Raw genomic sequence first — 24,261 nt, 5'->3', positions numbered from 1 at the left:
GCTGCTAACCTTGACTTGTGTCTCACAAGCTCATGAGTCCCTCAAGGGTTGGCTCCTTAACCAGTTAATCTTTGCGTTGGTAAATGGTTGTGGTATTAATTAGGAGCTCCGGGGCTGCTTGATTTGTTTTGCCCTTAATATGCTATGGAAGCAGCCTGATGTAGTGGGACTCAGGAGTTCTGGGTTCCTCTTTTTTTTTTTTCAAATATTTATTTATTTATTTATTTGACAGAGAGCGAGAGAGAGACACAGTGAGAGAGAGAGCACAAGCAGACGGAGGGAGAAGCAGGCTTCCCGTGGAGCAGGGAGCCCGATGCAGGGCTTGATCCCAGGACCCTGGATCATGACCTGAGCTGAAGGCAGACGCCCAACGACTGAGCCACCCAGGCGCCCCTTCTGGGTTCCTCTTACAACTTTATCACTGATTCAGTGTGGGGTATTAAGCTCTCTAGCACTTAGTTTCTTCCTCATTAAAATGAGGAACATAGACTTGACCTCTGGTCCATTCCAGTCCTGCAGTTCTCTGAAATACATTACCACACCATAGCTGCCTCAGTAGTTTGAATAATTTCAGATGGTTGGTTATTAGGCTGGCCTTCGGTTATGGAGACATGTGGAACAGTTTGGGCAAGTGTGAAAGGTACACTTAGTTCTCTTTTCTTGGACACATGAAGTAATAGATTCATTGGAATATGATCTCTTCCTCCACCCACTTCCATCAATTCAGAGTAGATTTTTTTCTCCTTCCAGTTTTCCACCGTGTTTATCGCTTTAAAGGGAAATTTTAAGTCAGGCGGTAGTCAGAAGGGCAGGCACAGAGCTCAGCTGGTTAGAGGGGGAAAATTCCTCCCTGAAATTTCAAGTGAACCGACCTGGGCTTTTTCCCAAGGAATTTTCTTGAACTGTAGTTTGTTGGTTTGGTTTGTTTTGTTTTTAAGTGAGATGTTTTGCTTGATTGGAAACATTAAGAGTAATATGTAAAATTAAATTTTAGAAAGTTTCTGGATCCTGATCTGAACAAACAAAGTGGACTTTGTTCTTGATTTAGGGTATTTTTTTCTTTACCTCAGGTAACAAAGGCTTATGATGGACTTCATCAACAATCAGCAGATGGATTCTTTGTTTCCTTAACTCCCAGACAGATTAGGTTTAGTTAAATGGATGCCTCCTGAAATGTTGTCCATTAAAAAATACTTCAGCAGATAACTTTTGTAGGGGGAACATTAGTCTAACCTGATTTCTGGTTCAGGAGCTACTACCACCTACTTAGTGTTATGACCACAGGCAAACCATTTAACCTCTCTCTGCCTTGGTTTCCTTAACTGTATTGTGGGAGAATTAAAGATTATATGTGAAGTATAGCATCTGTATTTTTTAAAGCTCCCTGAGTGATTATAATGTGTGGCCAGGATTTAGAAGCACTGCTATACAACATCATACAAAGTGCTGGGAGATGGTGCTTTTATTTCATTCTGTACATTTTTTGATGAACAAAAAAGAGATCAGTTTAGGTTCTAGCATATTTTTTATCTAGTACTTCTAAGCATTGGCCAGTTATTTCAGTCTCTTACGAAAGGATGAACGACTGTTTTTACAGTCAGCCTCTATTGCCTGCTGGGATTGGGGAAGTCCTGGGTCTGTGTGGAATTTTCCATGACTCTTCGCTGCACACCATTAGCGCTCACTGCAGTCACAGAGCTTTTCAGTGTGTCTGCCTGTGCTGTCCTGTTTCTTTGTTTCACAGTGACAGATAGATGTGACCGCAACTACAAGTCTTGGTATTTTGTTTGTGTTTAATATTCTCGTTCTAAGGACAGATCAGAGCATCTCATCCGAATTAACTTTTTGTTTATAAAGTGAATCAGCCTAGGGTATCTGTTTTGGCCTGATTTCCTCAGGTATCGTGTTTCCTGTCACAAAACCACCTTCTGTGGGGTGGGGCGGGAGGGCGGGTTCGTTTGTTTCTGTAGGTGCGAGCTTCAGGGCTTCCGGTGCAGTGCTGGCAGATTCTTCAGCAGTCTGGTCATTGATGATCAGAATTGGCTTTTTGATCCTTTAACTGGAAGAGTTCTAAAAATGACAGCAACTCGAAGAAAAGAGATGTAACCCGGTAACAGCGTGGTTGGGTTTGGCTGGTTCCCCTCTTATAGGGGAATTTAAAGTGCTAAAATTTTAGGGAGACTCCTGTAGCAATATCTCTCCTTTTCCTTGGAAAGCAGTTCCCTCTATTCCGTGCAGAGAAGATACCTGCGTCAGATTATATTACTAAAATCTCCTCTCCCAGATCAGTCGATAGAGGCTGGCACCTCCCTGAAAAATGAGAGAGTCTCTGATCACTTCATACATATTGCAGAGGAATGAAAGGCAGTGTGTGTTCTGCTTCATTCTGGTCTCTGCTCGAATGTTACCTCCTTGGAGAAGCCCTCCCTGACTACCTCCATCATTCTCCATTCCTCCATCCTACTTTATTTCCTTCCTGACGTTATGTTATGTAAGCTTTGTGAAGGTAGTGATGCTTCATTTTCTCCTTTCTATTCCTGGGGGGCCTGGAACCTAGTAGGTGCTCATTGAATATTTGTTTAATAAGTAAAACAGAATGGTTTGAATGGCCAGATATTTGTGTATTATCTTCCTTTTTGTTCTTTGCTTTGGTCTTAGCTCAGTGGTTCTCAGACTTCGCTGGATATACGTTATCACTGTGTCAGACATAAAACCACTTACTCAGAATTTTACAGGCTGTAGAAGAAAATTTTAAAGGCAATTTTGACTGTACTTTTTTCACTTTTAACCTTGAGGTGGTATGTAATACTGTACTTCCTCCATAAATAGTCTGTATAATACAGAGGAATGCGTTGTTGCTTAGATTCTCAAGTAAGCTGGGGGAATTAAATACCCATTTGGTTCAGCTCCACTGGGGCCAAAAGATGTATTACATATTTTAGTGGAGATGGTGATTAGAGAAGGGGAGCTCAAGTGTTACAGCCTAATTGAAAGATGGTGGGCTGAAATTTAACCTTGGTTCTCTCAGTAAAAATGGGTGTGTGCTATCGTTTGTGGGCCTTAGCATTTAGAGAATGGATAAAGTAACACCCATTCTTCCTGAGCTTGGACGTTGTGATGATGCTAAATTGAAATTAAGTAAAGATAATCTGAGGTAAAGATCTTATATGAATGGGGGAAATCTTGGATGCTTGGAATTAAGGTAATGAGAGAAAAGACAACTATAGTGAAGCCTCACTGCTTTGTCACTATGTATTGAAACAAAGGCAGGGTATGCTTTTTGAAACGGGTTATAAGATAGGCGTCCATCAGCACCATGTGTTTTATGAACTTAAGTGTATGGAGGGTTTGGTCCGAGCAGAATAGATTTAAATTTTACTAAAGCATTTGTTTTCATCCTAATTGAAAATGGTACTGTTCCAACATGAGTTCACCACTTTCTGTTGTTGCTTTTCCTCCCCCCATCATTCTTTTAGTTGGCTGATTGCAATTCTGGCCCAACTCAACCCTCTCTTTGGACCACAGTTGAAAAATGAAACCATCTGGTACCTCAAGTATCATTGGCCTTAAGGAGGAAGACCTGCTCTCCAGTGCGCCATCATTGAGGTGACTGTACCCTCGACCTTTCACATCAGTGTTGTCTGTCACACTGGCAGCTAGAGATTGCCTTGACTTTTCCTCAGAAAACTACAGCCATTTTAACACTTGGCAAGGGCAGGCTGCTGAAAGTAAACATCTGAAGAGCAGAAATAAATTTGGAACTTAGGCCATTCACTTTACCAAAGGATTTATTCATAAGAGTCTTTTAAATTCTGCTGTTACCCAGCCTTTATTTATTTATTTATTTATTTATTTATTTATTTGTTTGTTTGTTTGTTTGATAGAGTTAGCGAGAGCAGGAACACAGCATGGGAAGAGGGAGAAGCAGGCTTCCCACTGAGCAGGGAGCCCTATGTGGGGCTCGATCCCAGGACCCTGGGATCATGACCTGAACCAAAGGCAGACGCTTAATGACTGAGCCACCCAGGCGCCCCTTACCCAGCCATTTAAATAAAGTTTGCATGTAGTCTTTCAGACACAGGGGCATGACTATTTATACTTGATATTGTAGGATTCTTAAAGTTGCTGACAGATTTTAAATTAAGGGCATTTCTGAATGCTTTGGATAGAGAGAGACAGGTGCCCTTTGAAAACTGGAGTTAAAATTGTAGGTTTTATTTGGTTCAGAAGATCAAGGAAGTAAGGAGTGGTATAGTGGGAAGATTTATTCACTGGCCGAGAGTCAGAAAACCTGTCATTTAGTTTGTTCCTCTTTTTCCATTATTTTGATAAATGGAAGTCAGCACTCAATGCTTGCCTAGATTCTGGTTCTGCTTTTTTGGCAAGAGTGTTTTTTAGTGGTACTGTGAACTCATATCAAGAGACACACGATGTCTGACTCTCCTGTCTTTCGTGATGCTATAATGATCAGTGGGTTCAGGTAATAGCACCCTGGTCCCTCCAGTTGCAAAGTTCTCTGCCAGCCTTTTATCTGGGGATTTTATCCATTGATGATCTTAGCCTGAAGTAAACATTTCAGTAGAAAGTGCAAAATGATGATTTTCTAGTTCCATTGTTATATCTGCATTTGATTAGATGAAATGTTTGTATAAAGATGAACTTACCCTCATTCTAGGGTTATTTAGTAACCTTGAAATAAAGATCATACAGGAAAAGCAGTATACATACTGTAATTCTTTTCTTTTAATTTTCATGGTAAGATGTTAGTGCCCAGGTTACTTCCAGGGTATCCAGAGAGGTTTTTTCTTCCCTTTTGAATTTTAATCAGTTACATTTATTACCCTTTTAATGTTCAGTTGTTCTTTCTTTGGCCTACGGGAGCCTGTCTACACTGGCTTCTATGTCCTTTTGATATTAGTCCTTGATAGTTTCCTTACTTACTGGCAACATCAAGATGCCCCAGACCCCTCTATGTGTGTTTCCTGTCCCAGACTTGGAATCAGCTGTTCCTCAGATTGCTCTCTAAATTTCCCACTGAAAGGATCCCTGGTTCACTAGTCGGTTCTCAAGCCCAGCTGGCTGTGGTTCCTTCAGTGGGAAATGGATTTAAAAACCAAGATCTGGTTGTTCGGTGCATCCATTTCTGTGGTGTCATTGCTTCTAAGTCTTTACAGTGGACAGAGCCAGGAAGTGTGTTCTTTTTTTTTTTTTAAAGATTTTATTATTTGAGAGAGAGAATGAGATAGAGCACGAGAAGGGGGAGTCAGAGGGAGAAGCAGACTCCCTGCTGAGCAGGGAGCGCAATGCGGAACTCGATCCCGGGACTCCAGGATCATGACCTGAGCCAAAGATAGTTGCTTAACCAACTGAGCCACCCAGGCTCCCGCCCGGAAGTATGTTCTAAGAAGAAAAAAATCATGAGTTCATGTTAGTACCTTTTTTTTAAAGATTTTACGTATTTATTTGACAGAGAGGGAGAGAGCACAAGCAGGGGGAGAGGTACAGAAGGAGAGGGAAAAGCAGGCTCCCCGCTAAGCAGGGAGCCCGATGCGGGGCTCGATCCCAGGACCCTGGGATCATGACCTGAGCCAAAGGCAGATGCTTTAACTGACTGAGCCTCCCAGGCTCCCCTCATGTTAGTACTTTTAATTCAAATTTAACATTACGTGGTTTTTACTACTTTGGTTTTATTCTTGAATATCATTCACATATGCTGAAAATCTTGGCTCCTACAGACAATTTAATTACTTATTTTCATTATCCTGCAATACATACAGTTTCAAAATAACATCAGTTAGCTACTAACTCGAAGTTTATTGAGTGCAGTTTAGGATTTCTTTGCTGCTTTATTTGTCCTTAGAACAAATAAAAAAAAAAATGTCGTTTTCTGAGGTCACTTGAAATATTTTCTCTCATCATAACTAATTGATATGTAATTAGATTGTTTTATTTTGTGTTCAGTTCAAAGTAATTTTTTTATTTGCTACTGTTTTTTGAATATGTAAAAGATATTTCCAAAGTCAAAATTATAAACAAGATACATTCAGAGAGGTCTTCCTGTCACACATATTAATCTATATATGTATGTATATATACATATGTGTGTATATCCCCCCCACACAGCTGTTACAAAAGAGATACCATATTATGTATACTATTCTGTACCTTGCTTTTTTTCACTGAACAATATATCCTAGAGATTGCTCTTATCAGTGTATAGAGATCTTCCTCAATTCTTTTTATAGTGATTGATGCACTTTTGGATTGTTTCTAGTCTTTCGCTATTATTGATAAAGGCACAATATCATCCTAAACATAAGACATTTTATATTTTTGCTGGTGATCTTTGGATTAGAGTCCATGAAAATTGAATCTGGTTTAAAGGTATATATGCTTTTTCTAGCTATTACTACATTCCCTTCTATAGGGATTATACCATTTTTACATTTCCACCAACAATATATGAGAGTGCCTATTTCCTCCTCACAGCCTGGATTTTTGCCAGTCTGATAGGTAAGTAGTCAGGTGTTTTTTTGGTTTTTTTTCCCTTAGAGTTCTTTCTTTGCCCAAAGGGGAGTATATATACATATGTATTGTCTGATTTATAAGATTTTTTTTTTTACCTTTTTTTTTCATCGAGTTCTCCTGTTTGTTATCCTTCCTTTTAACTACATTGGCTATTAGGTAAGGATGTTGATTGGGGTTTCAAGCAGAGACCTTCAGGCCTCAGTTGAATCTCCTTCCAGCATTGCCTTTCACTTAACTTCTCTGAGTCTTATTTCCTTCCCTTGTAATAAAAGAGAATTGGGCCCTGTGGGTCTGAAGAACAGTGAATGTGTGGATCTGAAGGTTTCGTTTGTCCACATTTTCAATCTCAAGTTAACCTGACAGACAAATTTCTTGTTTGCACTCTGGTCCACAGCACAAACCAGGGCTGCTTGAAACCCTTATATTAAACGTGGTTCCTTTACAAGCAGATGCCAGGAAGCAGGAGGACATAATCAGGAGAACCCTAACTAGGAATGTCCTGTCACATATATTCTATTATGGTAGTACCATAACTGTAGGCCTTTGGAGTTATCACATGAAGAGATCTAATCTCTGCCTAACATGGGAGCAAACAACTCCTGTGACAAGACTTCACTTTTCTTTGTGGGAAATCAAAAGACTGAGCTAAATTCCCTTTTGAACTTTGTGGGATGATAAAGGAGTCCAGAAACCAGATTTAGGCCTGTCTTCATCTGGTAAGGAAAAGTGTTTGATTTTGTGCATGAGTAGAGGCCAGATTTGGGAAAGTAGGAGGTGTAAGCCAGACATGGTGTTCAGCAGAGGAAAATGAGGAATAGTCGTGAAAGCTTTAGAGTAATTTTATATAGATGGAATTGACTTGATTTCAACAGCACAGGTAAACACCTAGCTGATCTTGCGCTACTTTAATCACTTTACTTGCCATGATTTTCTTTCGTGTGTTGATGATAGACTGAGTTACAGCACGTTATGTTTATTGGCTGGGAATCTTGCTGGTACTTCTCTAAGAACAGCGCTCATTCCATCTCTGCCCCCTGCCAGCCTTGTCTGCCTCTCCTAGATTCCTAAGATGCTTCCGGAACTGTCACATCAAGACGGCTGTTTTGTCATGGCCCATTTTCCTACAGCCTTGGGGATGTGATGCTAGTGTGGAATCTCCTTGGAGTGGACTTGGCTTCAGCCCCAGCATCCTTTAAGTTAGTTGGTTTACCACACCATTGTAATCTTTTAGATGAGTTGATACGGCTTACTGTAGTCCTGAAGGGCAGATGTTCTACTTTATTACAGAGTCTGGACAGGAGAGGAATAAAGTTTATTGGTAATTAGGCCTCTGCCCAGGGGGAGCTGTTTTTCTATGCATTCCAAAAATATTTGAGTGCTCATGAGGTGCATGGTACTGAGTAGGGATTTCAGGGAAGGCTGTGGGCTCTGAAGAGGTTTGTGATTTGTTGAGAGGTTGAAATGAAGCCATATTTGTGAAGACTTAAACGGTGCAAGGTGTTTTGTGGTTAAAAAGTGTATCTTTTACTCTGCTCTCTCTGAAAGGATATGCTGTTGCCACTTCAGACTGTCATGTCTCCGTTTCAATTCCTGAGGTTACAGGTTTCGCTGTCACTTAAGAGTCAGAACCTATCCGATCACTTCTTTCTCCTCTTCCTCGAATCCAGTTGATCCTGTGAATGGCTCTTATGTCTGCTCCTCTTCCCTGTCTCTCCTTTGGGCGCCCTGATTTCTGACCCTGATCATTGCGGCTCCGAGATATTACAGGGGCTTATCATCAGGTCCCCCTGCTCTGTAGTCACTTTCTATGAAACACCACCCTTTTTGTCTTCCTGATACAGCACTTCCTGAAAGAGATCACTGCTTGCCCTAGAAGCTTTCAGTAGTTCTCCATAGCTACTGCAGGGTTGTTGTTGTTCTTTAAACTGAGTTTAGTGGATACCTGCCCCTTGGAATGCTCTGTAACATGTGGTAAGCACAGCTTTTGTCGGGGTCACCAAAGTTCCCATGAGCCACAGAAGGTAAGAATGACTATCTTGCAGATTATGTCCAACTTCCCAAGTTGGCGGTCAAGGCCTTTCCAGTTGCCTTCAAACCACTTTTGCAGCCTTTCTTCACTGCTTTGTTCTGAGACCTATTGGTTCCAGCGCTGCCATTTCCATGTTCTTGACTTAATGAACTTTGCTTAGCCTTTCCTCTCACTGCCCTCTGACATTCGTTAATTTAGGAGGCAGATTAGTAAACACCCTATTCTGCAGACATCCTCTCTGCTCTCTGGTCTTCATTCACCCATTCTCTCAGTTCTTTCTGATGTTTTCTCTCTGAGTGTCCAGCTTGCAAATCCTTGTACTTTCTTTTCTGGCCACTTGGTCTCAAAGAGATTTCCTTTCTCTGTAGATGTATTTAGCTCTCCAGTTTTTGCCATTCATTTTGTGCATTGCCTTGACTTGTTAAATACACATACCTTTCACTTGCTTGGATATCTCTTGTAGTTAATCCACAATAAACACGTATCTTACACATAATTGTAAAGAAGGAACTGTTTTGTGACTTTATCTAAACCAAAAAAATACAGATAAAAATGAAACCTATTCTTTGATTAAAAAAAATATATTCACTCATCCTCCCTTGAACAGATTTGCTGGTTCTGCCCTTAATATATTTATGTTGTCTTCATTCTCCCGTTGTATCTGAAAATAGCTTTAGTGATTTCCTTATTTTATAAAATGAGAACATGGACCCTTTGGTTGAGTTCCTCCCCACCCACCCCCAGATGGCTATTTCATGTCAGAGAGACAATTAGAATATGTGCTTCTTTAATTTACTCCCAAATCAAACCACAAGTCCATGCCATTTAACATAACGCTCACTCACATTTATCTCAAACTAGTATCATTGAGTTTAAGTGAAAATTATTTTGTTTCTCTGTGGTTTTCCAAAGGTGTGAAGACTTATTTTTCCCTTTTGTTATTATTCACGTGTCCAAAAAGGTCTAAACAATGAGGAGGTCTAACCTGTGTGCTTCATAAAAAAGTAACACACAAAGCATCTGTATTCACTGCTTCAGTATTCGCAAGTTAAATTTATCATCTGCCTGGAACTCAGGGCTGTGCAGATGGATTGTTCTGCTGGCCTAAGGAGAAGAGGAAATGATCATTAGATTAAAGGTTTTATGAGGCCGTGAGGCCACAAGAAACCAGTAGCTCTGGTAATTGCCCCTCCCTGGCCCGATGTGGTTATTTTCCTAGTACACTGTAAAAAAACAGTCCTCTGATTATATCTTGAGTTGAATGTATTTTGTTAGCAGTGTCCCTCCTTAGTGGGTTGAGCAAAGTCTGGTGCTTTCCATATTGAGGGTGATTAGACTGCCCCAGCTGGCTCCAGGAAGACTTACCAGCAGCCTTGTGTTTGTTTCTGGGCATTATGGACCCCAGGCCTTGGGAAACCTATTATTTTACCACACTGCTCTGTGGATTCTCCTGGTTGTGCCCACTGATTGGGAAAACCTCAAAGGCCCATCAGATCTCCTACGTACTATTTGACCTTCAGTCTTGTCAGATATGCCTGCCTATAAACCATGTCTCTTCCCAGTTTAACTAGCTCCTCGCCCACATGTACCTAACCCTCAACGTTCTGGCAAATTGTGTGTCATAACCAGCTTATCTTCTTTTTTCTTTTTCTTTTTTTTTTTTAAGATTTTATTTATTTGAGAGAGAGAGAGAGAGAGAGCGTGCACACGAGCGGTAGGGAAGGGGCAGAGGAAGAAGCAGACTCCCACTGAGCAGAGAGCCTGATGTGGGGCTCCATCCGAGGACCCCAGGATCATGACCCAAGCTGAAGGCAGATGCTTAACTGACTGAGCCACCCAGGAGCCCCTTAACCAGCTTGTTTTCTTTTCTGCCAACTAAGGTTTTGTGTGGAAATTTCCCTTGAAAGCCACTATTTACTTAATTTTTATATTCTCTTTATTGGCCTTTAATTTTGAAAGCAGTGTATATGGCTTTGTCTATATAGTCCTTTATTTTATCTTTTTTAAAGATCTATTTATTTATTTATTTGACAGCACAAGCAGGGGGAGCGGCAGGGAGAGGGAGAGGGAGAGGGAGGAGCAGACTCTGCTGAGCAGGGAGCCTGATGCACAGCTCGGTCTCAGGTCCCTGGGATCATGACCAGAGCTGAAGGCAGACGCTTAACCGACTGAGCCACCCCAGTGCCCCTATACAGTTCTTTAAAATAAGCTTTATATAAAGGAGTTTATGCAACCACTGCTATGAGTTTGATATGTGAAGATTCCTATTTTAAATGTTTGCTAGCTGAGGGGTGGCCTGGGTGGCTCAGTTGGTTAAGCGACTGCCTTCGGCTCGGGTTGTGATCTCAGGGTCCTGGGATTGAGTCCCGCATCGGGCTCCCTGCTTGGCGGGAAGCCTGCTTCTCCCTCTCCCACTCCCCCTGCTTGTGTTCCCTCTCTCGCTGTGTCTCTCTCTGTCAAATAAGTAAAATCTTTAAAAAAAAAAAAAGTTTGCTAGCTGTAAGAGGATAGGGGCAAATAGGGATTCTTGAAGTGAACTCATTAGATTCCAGTAGGATTAGTCTGAGTCAACTTCCTGCTTTCCATGATACAGTCAGACTGTTACTTATGATCCTCAGTTCAGCATTGTCCTCGGTAATCGGACCTATTGTCACAGCCCTGCAAAACCTGCCCAAACTGGGACTGTACTTGAGCCCACTTTTCATTCAAGTATTTATTGAGCACCTATATATTTTTAAATTATTGGCCTGATTGACTTTTCTTGATGTTATTAACCTCTTGCCCACTTAAGGATGGCGTAAGGATCAGTTACTAGAACGGCTTTGTTTTGCAGGTCACGAAGAGAATTCCTCCAGATGCAAAATCAACTCCAAACCCAGACCACCTTCTTTGACTCACCTCTTTTGGCCGTCAGCTGCCTTAAATATTCACACCATGTTTGAATATCTTATTCTACAATGCAGTATTTTTCCTGTCACCTTTTTTACGTTTTGACGAATTATGTGCCTACTTAACCTAAACTGTGCTGACTCTGTAAAGTGTTTATGCACTCTTCTGAGATAGAAGGTGCTATTCTTCTGAGAAATACATTGCTGTCTCCTTGGAACCTGTGAATTTGAAGATGACTCCTGCCTGGTCACAACATGGGAATCAGCAAAGTGTTTAACTGTCACAAGACAGAATCCAGTGGGGCAATCAGTAGGAGAGCGTGTTCAGAGGGGCTGTCGGACCCAACAGAATTGCACCAAAGTATATTTTCAGGATGACTTTCTTATTTCTGCCATCTACTGGAATAAATTATTTTTCTCTGTGGAAATCTGGTTTCAGTGTTTATTAAGTTCATTTTTGTAAGCTTTTCTGTCTCTAGATGATGCCTTTAAAAAAAATGATTTTGTAGTTCAAACTAAAATATGAATGTGGTCATGTAGTTTGATGTACCTGAGGAGACTGGTGAGTACTTTTCTTGATCATTAGTAATCTGGGTGCTTACTGTAGCCAAGGCACTGGAGGAATCAAAGGTGTGGGAATTGAGGTCCCTGCAAGTTCAAGAGCTGATAAACAATCTGGTGGGGTAAGGTCGGTCTACATAGAACTGTAATCTGAGGCCGTGTCAGACCATTGTCCATAAAACAGTGGTTATGATGGTGAGCAACTAGAGGGTCCGTACCCAGCATAGGCACAAGATGGAACTGGCAGTTCCTTGTGCCATCACACCCTCAGAGATAGTACTGGAGAAATCAGGACGTATTAAAAAGCCTAGGATGGGACGGTAATTCTGTGTTTTGGTAGCAGCCCTCTGAATAATTCACTAATTTGGGGACTTTATTAGCTTTAAGAAATTAAAAATTTAAATGGATCTAAATTTTCACCAGCCCATGGCTTTTTGACAGCCAGCCAAGCCAAGAATGGATTTCCTGTTTTGCAGTTTGTGCTTTTCTATTCCTCCCAAACTGTCTGAACTCGTTGCTTTGCTGTTCTTAATAACAAGAGTTTCAAGTTGAAATGACTGTCGTGCTTTCATTTCTTTCTTTTCATTCTTTTATTTTGAACTTCAAATTTTCTTGAGAGGCAACTCCATACTTTACATTTCCAGCAAAAGGGTCTTTTTAGCTAATTTCATGGAATCCATAAAACGGTGAAGATCTGACACTGGAGGGACCATAGTGGCAAACACTAGTTAACCCATGGTTTTATAGATAAAGAATCTGAGCCCAGACAGGGCTTAATGCAGCTGGTCAGACGCAGACCAGGGAGTAGGATCCATATTTTTTAATTTCCCCTCTAGAGCCCTTCTCACTTGCCACCCAAAGTTGGAGCCAACTTTGGTTTTTTGTTGTGGTTTTTTTTTTTTTTTTTTTTTGCCAACTTTGGGTTTCAGGTATTAGGGAAGAATTCTTCCAGGCTGTCTTCCATCAGAGCAATTCACTTGACCTTAATATTTATCATTGAAGAAAGCAATGCTGGTGGTTACTGTGGGTACATAAAAGGATGCTGCAGTCTCTGAACCCTAACCATGGGGGAAGTGTGACTCCATTGCAGCTGTCTACCCAGATTCTTCAAGTCAGGCCCTTCATCCCATTATTGCTGGGGGTCAGCCTAAAACCTTCCAAACGCCACTCTGCACTGCTTTCTTGCAAAGCACCATGGTTTTGTTTTTGTTTTTTTTAAAGATTTTATTTATTTATTTGAGAGAGAGAGAGTGAGAGATAGCATGAGAGGAAAGAGGGTCAGAGGGAGAAGCAGACTCCCTGCTGAGCAGGGAGCCCGATGTGGGACTCGATCCCGGGACTCCAGGTTCATGACCTGAGCCAAAGGCAGTCACTTAACCAACTGAGCCACCCAGGCACCCAGCACCATGGTTTTGAAGCTGAGCCTTGTGATGTCTCTATTGTAGTGGCACTTCCTTTGAGTGTTGCTTTCGCCTGTCTTGAGTTCAACATATGGCATTAGCTGATAGGGAGCCCGCGTTGTGTCAGCACAGCAGACCTTAGCTGTGGCAGGCTTGTGGCAGTGATGGAGGACAGCGTTCATGATCATGGTTTGGCATAGTTCCAATTTAATGGCATAGTTGAAAGCAGAGGTCATGAACCTAGCTGACCCAGCTCCCTGAGTCCTGCCTTATTCTGTCACTTTGTACTGATCCGTTTTTGTACTTCCCATTTGCTCTCAATTAGACATTTTGAGAAGTCAACTGGATTACATTGCTTTTTCCATTTGGACTTGCCACCTGGTGGGATCCAATTCCTATGGACACAAGTCAGCAAGAGTAGTGTGTTGGCTGCATTAATAACAGAGACACAAGGATGTGAGCACTGAAGGGGCTGATTCTGTGCCAGGGAGGTTTTGATTGTCCCCCAGAAGGGAATATACTGCTCAGTAAGCCTTCTAGGGAAGTAAAGGGCCCTAATTGCACCTCGGGCCTGAACCTGGATGCTTCTCTACAAACCCTAGTGGGACTTACTGCTAGTGAGGCTCTAACGGCCTCAGCCTAAAGCCTATGAAGAAGAAAGGAGCTCATTTTCTAGCCAAGTTGGAGGTCAAAGACTTCCCAGAAAGGTTGATCACAAGCCCCTAAAGGCCAGGCACTGTGACTGTCACCACCTAGCTTTATGGCTATTGTTGAAATGAGGGAATGAGACAATCAACTCATTTTTTGTGAGGGAAACTTGCTAAGTTCCCTTTGTCCAGGAAGTCACTTAACCCTTGAGGTTGTTTCCTCCTTTATGACATTTTCGGGAATATTAAATACAACTAATACGTAAACTCGGATACCTGTTTTCTCCCCACCTCATTCCTAGTAACTGACCCGTTTTGTTGCAACATGGCCCATCATCTGAGATGGACGGATGGCTGCGAATCACATTGTGTTTGACCGTTCTCTTGCTCCAGTGATTGCCAGGACCCCAGCTTGGAAGGAGCCCCATCCAGACCTTTAAAAGGATATTGGAAATGTCCTACTCCTCCAAAGCCTGTCCAGATGAATGTGGTGTGGACTCCTGGCACGATCATGAGACTAGGAGAGGCACCAGGTTTGCAGTCTTACTCCGTCACCTGCAAGCAGTATTAACTTTGAGCAAATCATTTAATTTCTGAGCCTCAGTTTTTTCATCTACAAAGCGGGGATAATACCTGCCTTTTCTGCTATACAAGCTTGTTACCAAGTGAGATGTTGGTGAAGATGATTTGTAATTTTCAAAAATACACAAAGTATTTTCCAAAGAAATGACAAAACGGCTAGGATCCCCTGACGACTCTTTATTTCTGTAAAGACAGGCCTTGGGCGGGGGGGGGCAGCCAACTGATTTCTTTTTTTTTATACATATTGGTTTCCCTTTTGATTAGTCATTGGTACAGAAAAATCAAAGACACACACAGGGCTCCAGGCCTGAACTCTGAGCAGGGAGATGGATGTCTTAGAAACAATCCTAGCATAAGTGTCTGGACCACATCCTTCCTGCCCTTCCAGGTTCTATGTGAGTCCTACAAGCTCTTCTACCAGAATGGGAGTATTTCTGGCATGATTTAAGATGTAGTCTGAGGGTCATTGTTTTCTTTGAACAATGTTTTTGTTGTTTTCTTCAAGCATATTATGATATCTGTACCCTTATCACTGACCCAACAATATTTTATCCTATCTTACTTGGGCATTGCTTCGGAAGTAGTGTCTTTTTGCTCATTTCTGCTGGCCAGTTTTTTAACAATGGTAAGTGTTAAAATTGAGAAATGGTTTTTTTAAAAGATTTGTTTATTTTAGAGAAAGAGGGTGTGTATGAGTGGGGGGAGGGGCAGAGAGAATCTCAAGCAGACTCCCTGCTGAGTGTGTGCAGAGCCCCAGGAGGGCTCAGTCTTATGACCCTGAGATCATGACCTGAGCCGAAACCAGGAGTCCAACCCATTGAGCCACCCGAGCACCCCAAGAAATGATTTTATTTATTTATTTATTTTTAAAGATTTTATTTATTCATGAGAGACAGAGAGAGAGGCAGAGGCAGAGGGAGAAGCAGGCTACCCGCGGAGCAGGGAGCCCGATACGGGACTTGATCCCAGGACCCTGGGATCATGACCTGAGCCGAAGGCAGACGCTTAACCAACTGAGCCACCCAGGCATCCCAATAAATGATTTTAAATTGTTGCTTGGACTCATGGAAGATTTGGCCCTGGATTTCATCTTCCAAAACTTTGAAGAGTCGGAACACCTGGGTGGCTCAGTTGATTGCATCTGCCTTCAGCTCAGGTCATGATCCCAGGGTCCTGGGATCGAGTCCTGCATCGCTCCCCCTGCTTGTGCTTGCTCTCTCTCACTCTCTCTCTCTGATAAATAAATAAAATCTTGAAAAAAATTTTTTTGAAGAATCAATTGCTCTTTTACTAACTATATTTAAATTTTATCTTAAAATACATATCTAGGCATTTTAGAATGCTTCCAACAACCCACCCTTCTATGCAAGTGCTCTCTTCTGTTTGAAGAACAGATATATTTAAAATGAAGATGGGACTTTAGGCAAAAGTTATGTATTACTTTTCCCCTGTTCCTTTATTTCAGTTTTCTCTCAAAAGTTGAATGGATGGAATTAATTGTAGAAAACCCTTAATTTTCAAAGAGGAAAAAAAGCACAGTATAAAATAACCACCATAAAGGATATTTATCATAGCACAATTTATCATAGCACAGTTAATGCCCAACATAAAGAGATGCTTTAATTTAAAGTCATACTGCATCCAACTGAGGGAATATCATGGTGCATTTAATAATTGCTTTTTTTCAGGCGCCTGGGTGGCTCAGTTGGTTAAGCGACTGCCTTTGGCTCAGGTCATGATCCTGGAGTCCCGGGATCGAGTCCCATATTGGGCTTCCTGCTCAGCAGGGAGTCTGCTTCTCCCTCTGACCCTCTTCCCTCTTGTGCTCTCTATCTCTCATTCTCTCTCTCTCTCAAATAAAATCTTAAAAAAAAAAACCTTAATTTTCAAAGGAAAAAAGCACAGTATAAAATAACCACCATAAAGGATATTTATCATAGCACAATTTATCATAGCACAGTTAATGCCCAACATAAAGAGATGCTTTAATTTAAAGTCATACTGCATCCAACTGAGGGAATATCATGGTGCATTTAATAATTCCTTTTTTCGGGCGCCTGGGTGGCTCAGTTGGTTAAGTGACTGCCTTCCGCTCAGGTCATGATCATCGAGTCCCACATCGGGCTCCCTGCTCAGCAGGGAGTCTGCTTCTCCCTCTGACCCTCTTCTCTCTCGTGCTTTCTATCTCTCATTCTCTCTCTCTCTCTCAAATAAATAAAATCTTTAAAAAAATAATTTCTTTTTTTCTGCAATGTATGCCTAGAAATGAGATTGAAAAGATAAACAAAAGTACTAACATTGCCTCTGGAACTGCAGATGGTTCACATTTTTTTTTTCTTCAAAGATTTATTTATTTATTTTGAGAGCGTGAGAATGAGAGAGAGAGAGAGGAGGGCCAGAGGGAGAAGCAGGTTCCTCACTGAGCAGGGAGCCTGATGCGGGGCTCGATCCCGGGACTCCAGGATCATGACCTCAGCTGAAGGCAGTCGCTTAACCAACTGAGCCACCCAGGCGCCCATCAAATTTTCTTTTTTCTTTTTAGCATTTTCTCCAATGAAAAGGTAATACTTGAGTAAAAAGAAGAAACGATAAAAATTATTTTAATAACAAAAAATAATAGAATTTTAAGAAAAAAAGGATTTTAAACTTACGTACATAGCAAAAAGCCTGGTGCGAAATAGACCAAAATGTTGATAATGATTATTTCTTTTGCAACTTTGTGTATTTTCTACAGAGTATGTATTACTTTTATAATCGGGGGAATAAAAGGTGTTTTGGAGGGGACCATTGTCAGAATAGTGTTAATACTTCAAACATTATAGAACACACACACACACACACACATACACACACACATTTTTTGTTTTCATTTAAGAGTAATTCAGGGTCGGGGAGGGGCGCCAGGGTGGCTCAGCCATTAGGCATCTGCCTTCAGCTCGGGTCATGATCCCAGGGTCCTAGGATCAAATCCCCGCATCGGGCTCTCTGCTCGGCGGGAAACCTGCTTCTCCCTCTCCACATTCCCCTGCTTGTGATCCCTCTCTCACTGTGTCTCTCTCTGTCAAATAAATAAATAAAATCTTTAAAAAAAAAAAAGTCAGCTAGGTCTATTAAAACACTGAAGCTATTCTGAATCAATGAAAATCAGCGAGTTCACAACAATTCTGATTAACTGTTTCAGTTGTGCGGGACAGAGTACAGAGCATTCAGCTTATAAAACTCTGGCCTCTTTTTTTTTGTATAGGTGCTCACAGTGACGGCATGGTGAAATGAAAAGGGAGCATTGATTCTGATTCTGCCCACATAGAAAAGTGGAAGCCTGGGGTATTAATGTTCTGGGGTCCCACATGGGTTAGAATAAGCCCCACTGTTCTTTCCCTCCCAACTGCTCCAAGCAAGTCTTTCATTGAGGCTGTATCACTGCTTCAGTTAAAACCCCCTCCTTGTGAAATGTATTGGCCCTGTTTCCCCCAACTCTCCCCCCAACTCCCACCTACCCCCCCACCCCCGGCCAACTCCAAAACAGGAGTGTTCTAGTGGCTAAGGATGCTCAATAACACTGCTACCCGCATGAATCCAGTCAGGATTCAACTTAAGTTGCTGTCAGGATTTTGACATATAGTTTCCATAGTTTCTTTACACTGTCCAAAGTGTGGTACTACACTGTGGGTTGCCACTCCAAAACAGAACAAGCAGAGCAGATGTTTTGTAGAAGTAGGCGATGTATTTGAGGAAGCATGAGTTGAGAAGCTAAGTGTGACTTTACAAGCCACAAAAGTTTCTCAACAACATTGAACAGGTATTTTCAGCTCCTGTTCTTTGTCCTCGTGTTAGCTGCTTGAGACAGTGGGAAGCAGGAGAGACAGCCCTGAGCTCCTGGAGTCGAGAGTTTAGCAGGAAGAGACAACTGGCTCCCAGGTGCTCCTGGTGGGTGGAGCCCAGGGTCACCAGGTGCTATGCCTTGGACGTACTGGTTGCTGCGTAAGAGCACTAGAAACACTAATGGTGGCAGAAGGCTTCTTGAAGGAAATGACCTTTAAGGGTAAACCCAGAGGATGATTAAAAGCCAAGTCAAAATTGATGAAGCTGTTGCAAGAGTCCTGGAGGGAGAAGTATCCTGGATTATGGTGCTAGGAATGAAATGGAATTAGAGAAGTAGTGTATTGTGGGCTAGCATGTATTAGCACATACAGATGATTGGATGTTGGGGGGGACGGAGGTTGTTAAGGGACAGGAAGGAGTCAAGGACTGCAGGCAGGTTCCTCACTGGGTGGACATTGGAGCCTTTCACTAAGATGGGGGCAGTGATGAGTTCACAGTTGTGGACAATGAGAATTTGCAGGTGCCAGAGGTATGCACAAGCAGATAGCCAGTGGGCCATTGTTATGTGGGTCTGGAAGTCGGGCAGGAAGAGTGAGCTGGATGTGGGGGTATGGGGCACCAGCATAAAGATTACTGAACCTGTGGGTGTGGATGAGGGGTCCAGGAAGAGTGTGTAGAGTGAGAAGAGAGACAGTCTAGGCTGGAGACCTTAGGAACACCCACTCTTAAGTGGTGGGCAAAGAAAGAAGAGGCATCTAGAGATCTAAGGTAAATGCCATGTCTTGAACAGCAGTCAGCACCACCCTCACCTCCAGCTTCCTAACGTACATTATCGTATGAATAAGTGGGACATATTCCTATTTTACAGTAGGAGACTCTGCGGTTATGTGACTTAGTCAATTTCACCCAGAGGATATCCCCTGAAATCATCTGGGAAATTAGGTTCGTGTATACTTGTGTGTGTTTTTCTGGGGAGCAAGTATATGGCTTTCATCAGACCCCTAGAAAAGTTCAGAACCATTGTTAATATCAACAGTAGGGACGTCTGGCTGATTCAGTCGGTGGGGCATGTGACTCTTGATCTTGGGGCATGGGTTTGAGCCCTACATTTGGGCATAGCGTTTACCTAAAATAATATCAACAGTAGCTGACCCTTACCTGCTGCTTGCTGTGTGCCAGGCCCTAAGTACTTTACCCTTCACCAGACTATAATTGGGGCAGGAAAGGGCAAAGAGCAGTATTGCACATCCCTCTCCTTTCTAATAGTCCCAACTTCTCTGTGTCCCCCTACTCCCAGGGAGGAGAAAAGATCACTAACCTGGTCCTCTTTTCTCCTGTGGTGTTTACAGGAGCCTAAACCTGTTAATACTTCCTTTGTTAGAAGGAGAGGAGAACCGCCCCTTACTTTGTCCTAATCTCACTTCAATTTCCACCCATACTCCCAATTTTCCCAAAGGCGACTTCCTCTTTTACCAAGGGAAGAGATACTTAGATGAGTGGGCAGGAAGCCCCCTCCTATCTGACTGGTTGTAGGCGCACCAGTGAAGAGCTGTGGCCAGCTCACCAGGACTCCTGCAGCCATAATCCTCCTGGCTCTAGCCTGAGTGATAGGTGTGCTGCCCAGGTCAACAGGGTGCCCTGAGGCTCTGTGTAGACAGGCAGGCAGCCCCGCAGGAGCCTTGGTGGGCACTGAGGTATGGGGGCCGAGGAGTGTGGCTTCCTCCTGGGACTGCCCTTCCTAACAGGACAGTATCTGCAGTTGGCACTCGGGTTTGTTAACGTGCTTTATTTCTCACTGCCAACTGATGTGTGAAAAACAGGTGCAGAATATGGCACCTATTTCTTTTACACCTCTCACTCTTGGGCTGGGCCCTGTGAAGACAGGAGGAAAACGCAACACTGGTGGACACCATCCCTGGTTTCACCGTCGCACGAGGGAAATTTATGACCTTGTGAATTTGTGGGGGAAGCAAAAACCTTGTATACACAGGACCCCCTAACTTCACTCTTAGTTCTCTGAACCTTTCATTATTACTTCTTTCTTTTAGCAACCCCTCTGGACTGTTCACTTCCTGGATGTGGAAATCCAGCTTTATAGTTTTACACTGGATTTGCTCTTTCAGAGCACGCCTCCATCTGTAGTTCAACAAACTGTTATCATAGCTACAGGTCTTGGTTCCTGCTGCTTATCGATCTGTTCCTCCACTTTCTGTTTTTATCAGCCTACTTCGGGCCTCACCAACAAGAATGTCTTATTGTACCTGTCCTTTGGGAGTATTTCCTACAACAAATGCTAGATTGTTCTCACTCCCTGCCTTCCTGGCTTGTTATCAGAGTTGCTGATACTAACAGTGTATGTTCTGCACAGTGCTGACAAAAAAACAAAACCAAACTAAAAAACAAAACCCCACAGGAGCTACTACTTGTCCTGGAAGTTTTCGGTCTTAGCGAAACAGACAAAACAATTTTGATAGGAATGCTGCCTTGGAAGATAAGGGAATCACAAAACAGTCTGAGTTGCAGGCTGCCTTCTCTTGCCACGTTACTTTCCCTTTGCTGCTGCTTTTCTTCCAAGAAGCTTTTAGTCACATTCCTCCCTGGAAGGTCGGCGAGGGGGGAAACCAACACCGGTGAGCACTATTATGCATCAGGTTCTGCATCAAGATCAACCTGATGCATGACAGAAATCAAGAACAGTCAGTATCTTGCCAAATAAGTTAGCAAGAAAGTGGCCCAGAAACACGTAGGTATCATGTTGTTAACCCCTGCAACAGGGCCTCCCCTCTTATAAACTGTGTTGTTGTATTGTAAGCTTTCCATGTCACTCTCCTTCAGGTTCTGAATTCCTCCAGGGTGAGGACTGTGTCTTCATGTACACATTAGACATTCCACAGATGTCAGCTTATTTCTCTCTCTTCTCTTCCCCTACCCATCACTAAACACGGGCTTGATTATGCTGTCTAACGACGTGCCTTGCATTCTCCATAATTCAAGGATATATGAGTGTTATACCACTTGATTTAATTGAGGATATAATAACACACATGATATGAATAGTACAAAGCAATAAGTACTTTAAGTGCTCATTTGGGTGGTAGAGGAAAGTATATTAATGAGGGCAGTAAAAGACATGGTAGAAATAGACTTCATAAAAGATGTGGGATCTTGAGTCATGGAGGATGAGTAGGATTTGGACCACAGTGGTTAAGTTCCTATCTCATGGCAGGCCTAGTTCTGCAAATGGAGAGTGAGGAATCAGGGTAAATAAGTAACGGATAGACTAGAGAAGAGCCTTGGGACTGAACTTGGTGCCTTCCGGGAGAATTAAGAAACCAAAGCTCAGAGCTGTTACATAAAGAATACTCCATCCTGTTGAGAGGTTAAAGCAAGGGGAAAAACTGAACTCTTCTTCCCCCAGAGAATATTTTTTAGGAGAGGTGAATGAGGGATGGCTGCCAATTGCCAGCCATCAGTATCTTTGAGATTTACCCTCAGCAGTGCTCCAGTCTCCTCAGGAAGAAAATCAGTTTTTAAAAGTGTGAGAAGGACACAGCTTTTCCTGGAGATCTTCCAGCTTTGAGTTAATTAATCTCACTTCTGCAGCTGTGAAATGTTAAGGTATCACACAGGTCCACAGGGGCGCGGAAAGAAAACACTTAGACTCAAAAGGGTAACACTCGTTTGGATGTGTACATAGTCAGCAGGCAGGGCTCAGTCTGTGCTCTAATGAAGAACTGCAAACTTTAGGTCGTAAGGAAAGCTAGGACCTGTGGCAACTCTTCTAATTATTTTCAGGAGAACTCAATGTTAAAAGTTAGAAGGTTGGTTAAGAACAGCCAGTTCTATTCCAGATTCCTCATGGTGAAGAAAGTGGAACCCAGAGAGGTCCCGCCCTTCAACCTGGATCTCATAGTAAGTAGAGCTCAAATTGAAGTCTTGGGTCCAAGAACAGCGTTTCAAATACATCAAGGTTTAAAGGGCATGAAATGTCAGCATATCAGAAAATATCGCTGGGAGGATACACAGAGCATGGGTACTTGTGGTTGCTTCTAAGAGGGGAAAATGAGTAGACAGAGAACAGGGATGGGAGGGAGATTTAATATTCACTGAATATCCTTTTGTACCTTTTGAATTTTGTGCTGTGTATATGTTACCTAATCAGAAAATAAATAATTTATTTTTATGAGTTCAACTATTGCTTTGTTTCCCCTATTGTGTCATGTTTGTGTAACACATTTTTTGATTCAGGCTTTTGATTCTGCAGAAGCAAGGTTAAGCACTTTGGAAGAGATGATGGCAGCTGGTTACTACTTTGTGGCTAGAACAAGAAGAGTCTCCTGAACCTCAAGCCAATGCTATTCCAGAGTTCCAATTTCCTCCCAATTTTGATTGTGGTACAATCTGGCAGGATAAAACCCCAGAGAAACACAAATCAATTAGCAGTCAGTGATTTCATTCACTTCAGTGCAGCGTATGATCATTAACAAACTGTGATGGAAAGGTCTCCATTAGCTAAAACTGTCCTTTCTGAGACAAGGGAAGATGCAAAGGTGGGAATCCAGCGTAACTCACTAGTGAGCTTCTTCAATGGCAGAGCCATGTGCTAGAAGAATCAGGCTGCTCCTTGACCCAATCAGATTGTTGCCCAGCAGAAGTATGAAAATGACCATCAAAAGGGCAGTGGAACAGTGGAAGAGCTAGCCATCTGCTGGAGTTTTCCCAAACATAGTATTACAAGAAAGGATAGTCTGTAACGTATTCCACGGTTTTTTAATGCAGGAATCGAATATGAACTAGTAAGAGGAAACTGGTTCAGACTTCCCAAGCCGGTTTTTCTTTTGGTGTTTCAATTTTAAACTTTAGTCGATATGGAAAATTATAATGTGGTATGTTAGACTTAAAAAAATAATAATCCTGCTGCTTCCTGTGTAGTAGGGAAAATATTCCTTCACTGGGTACTGAGACCCTAAGGCATTTTGAAGGGTGCAGAGGTGAGATTTACTTTACTTTCCCCTTAGGTATCTACGTATACCCCACCTATTAATACTGTTTACCTAAGTATTATTTTAGTGGCTGTTAAACTGCTAAAGTCTAGAATTATCCTTACTTGCTATTTAGCTTACAGTACATCTTCTAAATGATGTCTTTGAAACAATCTAATAATACTGTCATTCATTAAATGCTCACTATATGTGACGCGCTGTGGTAAGTGCTTTATATGAATTTTTCCACTCAATTCTCACATCAACCCCATGAGGTACTTACAGAGGAGCCTCACAGAAGTTAAGTAATTTGCGCTGGTTAACACGTGGGAGAGCAAAGATTCAAATCCAGGCTGTTATTCAACCAGTATTTAATGACTGCCTATGTGGCAGGCATGAAAGGTAGAGGAGAAACAGCAGGGCTAATCCCTGCCTTCTTGAAGCTTATAATCTTTAGAAGTCTTTCTGATTCCAAAGTCCATGGTTTTGACATTAACATTGTACTACTTCCCTAGGTCTGTGCAAAGGAGAGCCACGATTTCTAAGGCAATTACTCCTAAGAGAAATTTCTGTTCTCCAATCCTCCTTTCTCCATGCTTACTAAAGTCATATTTCTGTTCTGTGCTCAGAAGATAAATTCTGTGCCCTTAAGAAGTATAAAGAGCAGTCTAGGAGCACAGGCTGTGGCAACAGACCTGGGTTCTGGGCCCTGCTGGTTCATTTACTAGCTGCCTGACCTTGAGCGAGTAATCCCTATGAGCTTTAATTTCCCCGTCTGCAAAAATCGGTATACTACCATTACGTGTACCTGTAGGGTTAACT

The 24,261-nt window shown here is 42.3% G+C and overlaps 1 protein-coding gene across 2 annotated transcripts in view; it reads left to right on the top strand.

Annotated features, from left to right (window-relative positions):
- The window catches only part of ATP6V0E1 (ATPase H+ transporting V0 subunit e1), a 31,425-nt gene extending 19,552 nt beyond the window's left edge, over positions 1-11,873 (top strand). The window contains exons 3-4 of one of the 2 annotated variants that reach the window (XM_027607028.2): positions 3,477-3,606; positions 11,391-11,873. In XM_027607028.2, coding sequence (XP_027462829.1) covers positions 3,477-3,570 — 94 coding nt within the window. In that variant the 3' untranslated portion in view covers positions 3,571-3,606; positions 11,391-11,873. The remainder of the gene's footprint in view (positions 1-3,476; positions 3,607-11,390) is intronic. The other variant, XM_027607027.2, reaches the window with a different exon arrangement.
- Positions 11,874-24,261: the final 12,388 nt, after the last annotated feature.

The sequence above is a fragment of the Zalophus californianus genome, chromosome 5, assembly GCF_009762305.2.
Source record: "Zalophus californianus isolate mZalCal1 chromosome 5, mZalCal1.pri.v2, whole genome shotgun sequence".
NCBI lineage: Eukaryota > Metazoa > Chordata > Mammalia > Carnivora > Otariidae > Zalophus > Zalophus californianus.
This window is presented reverse-complemented; position numbering and strand designations above follow the sequence as displayed.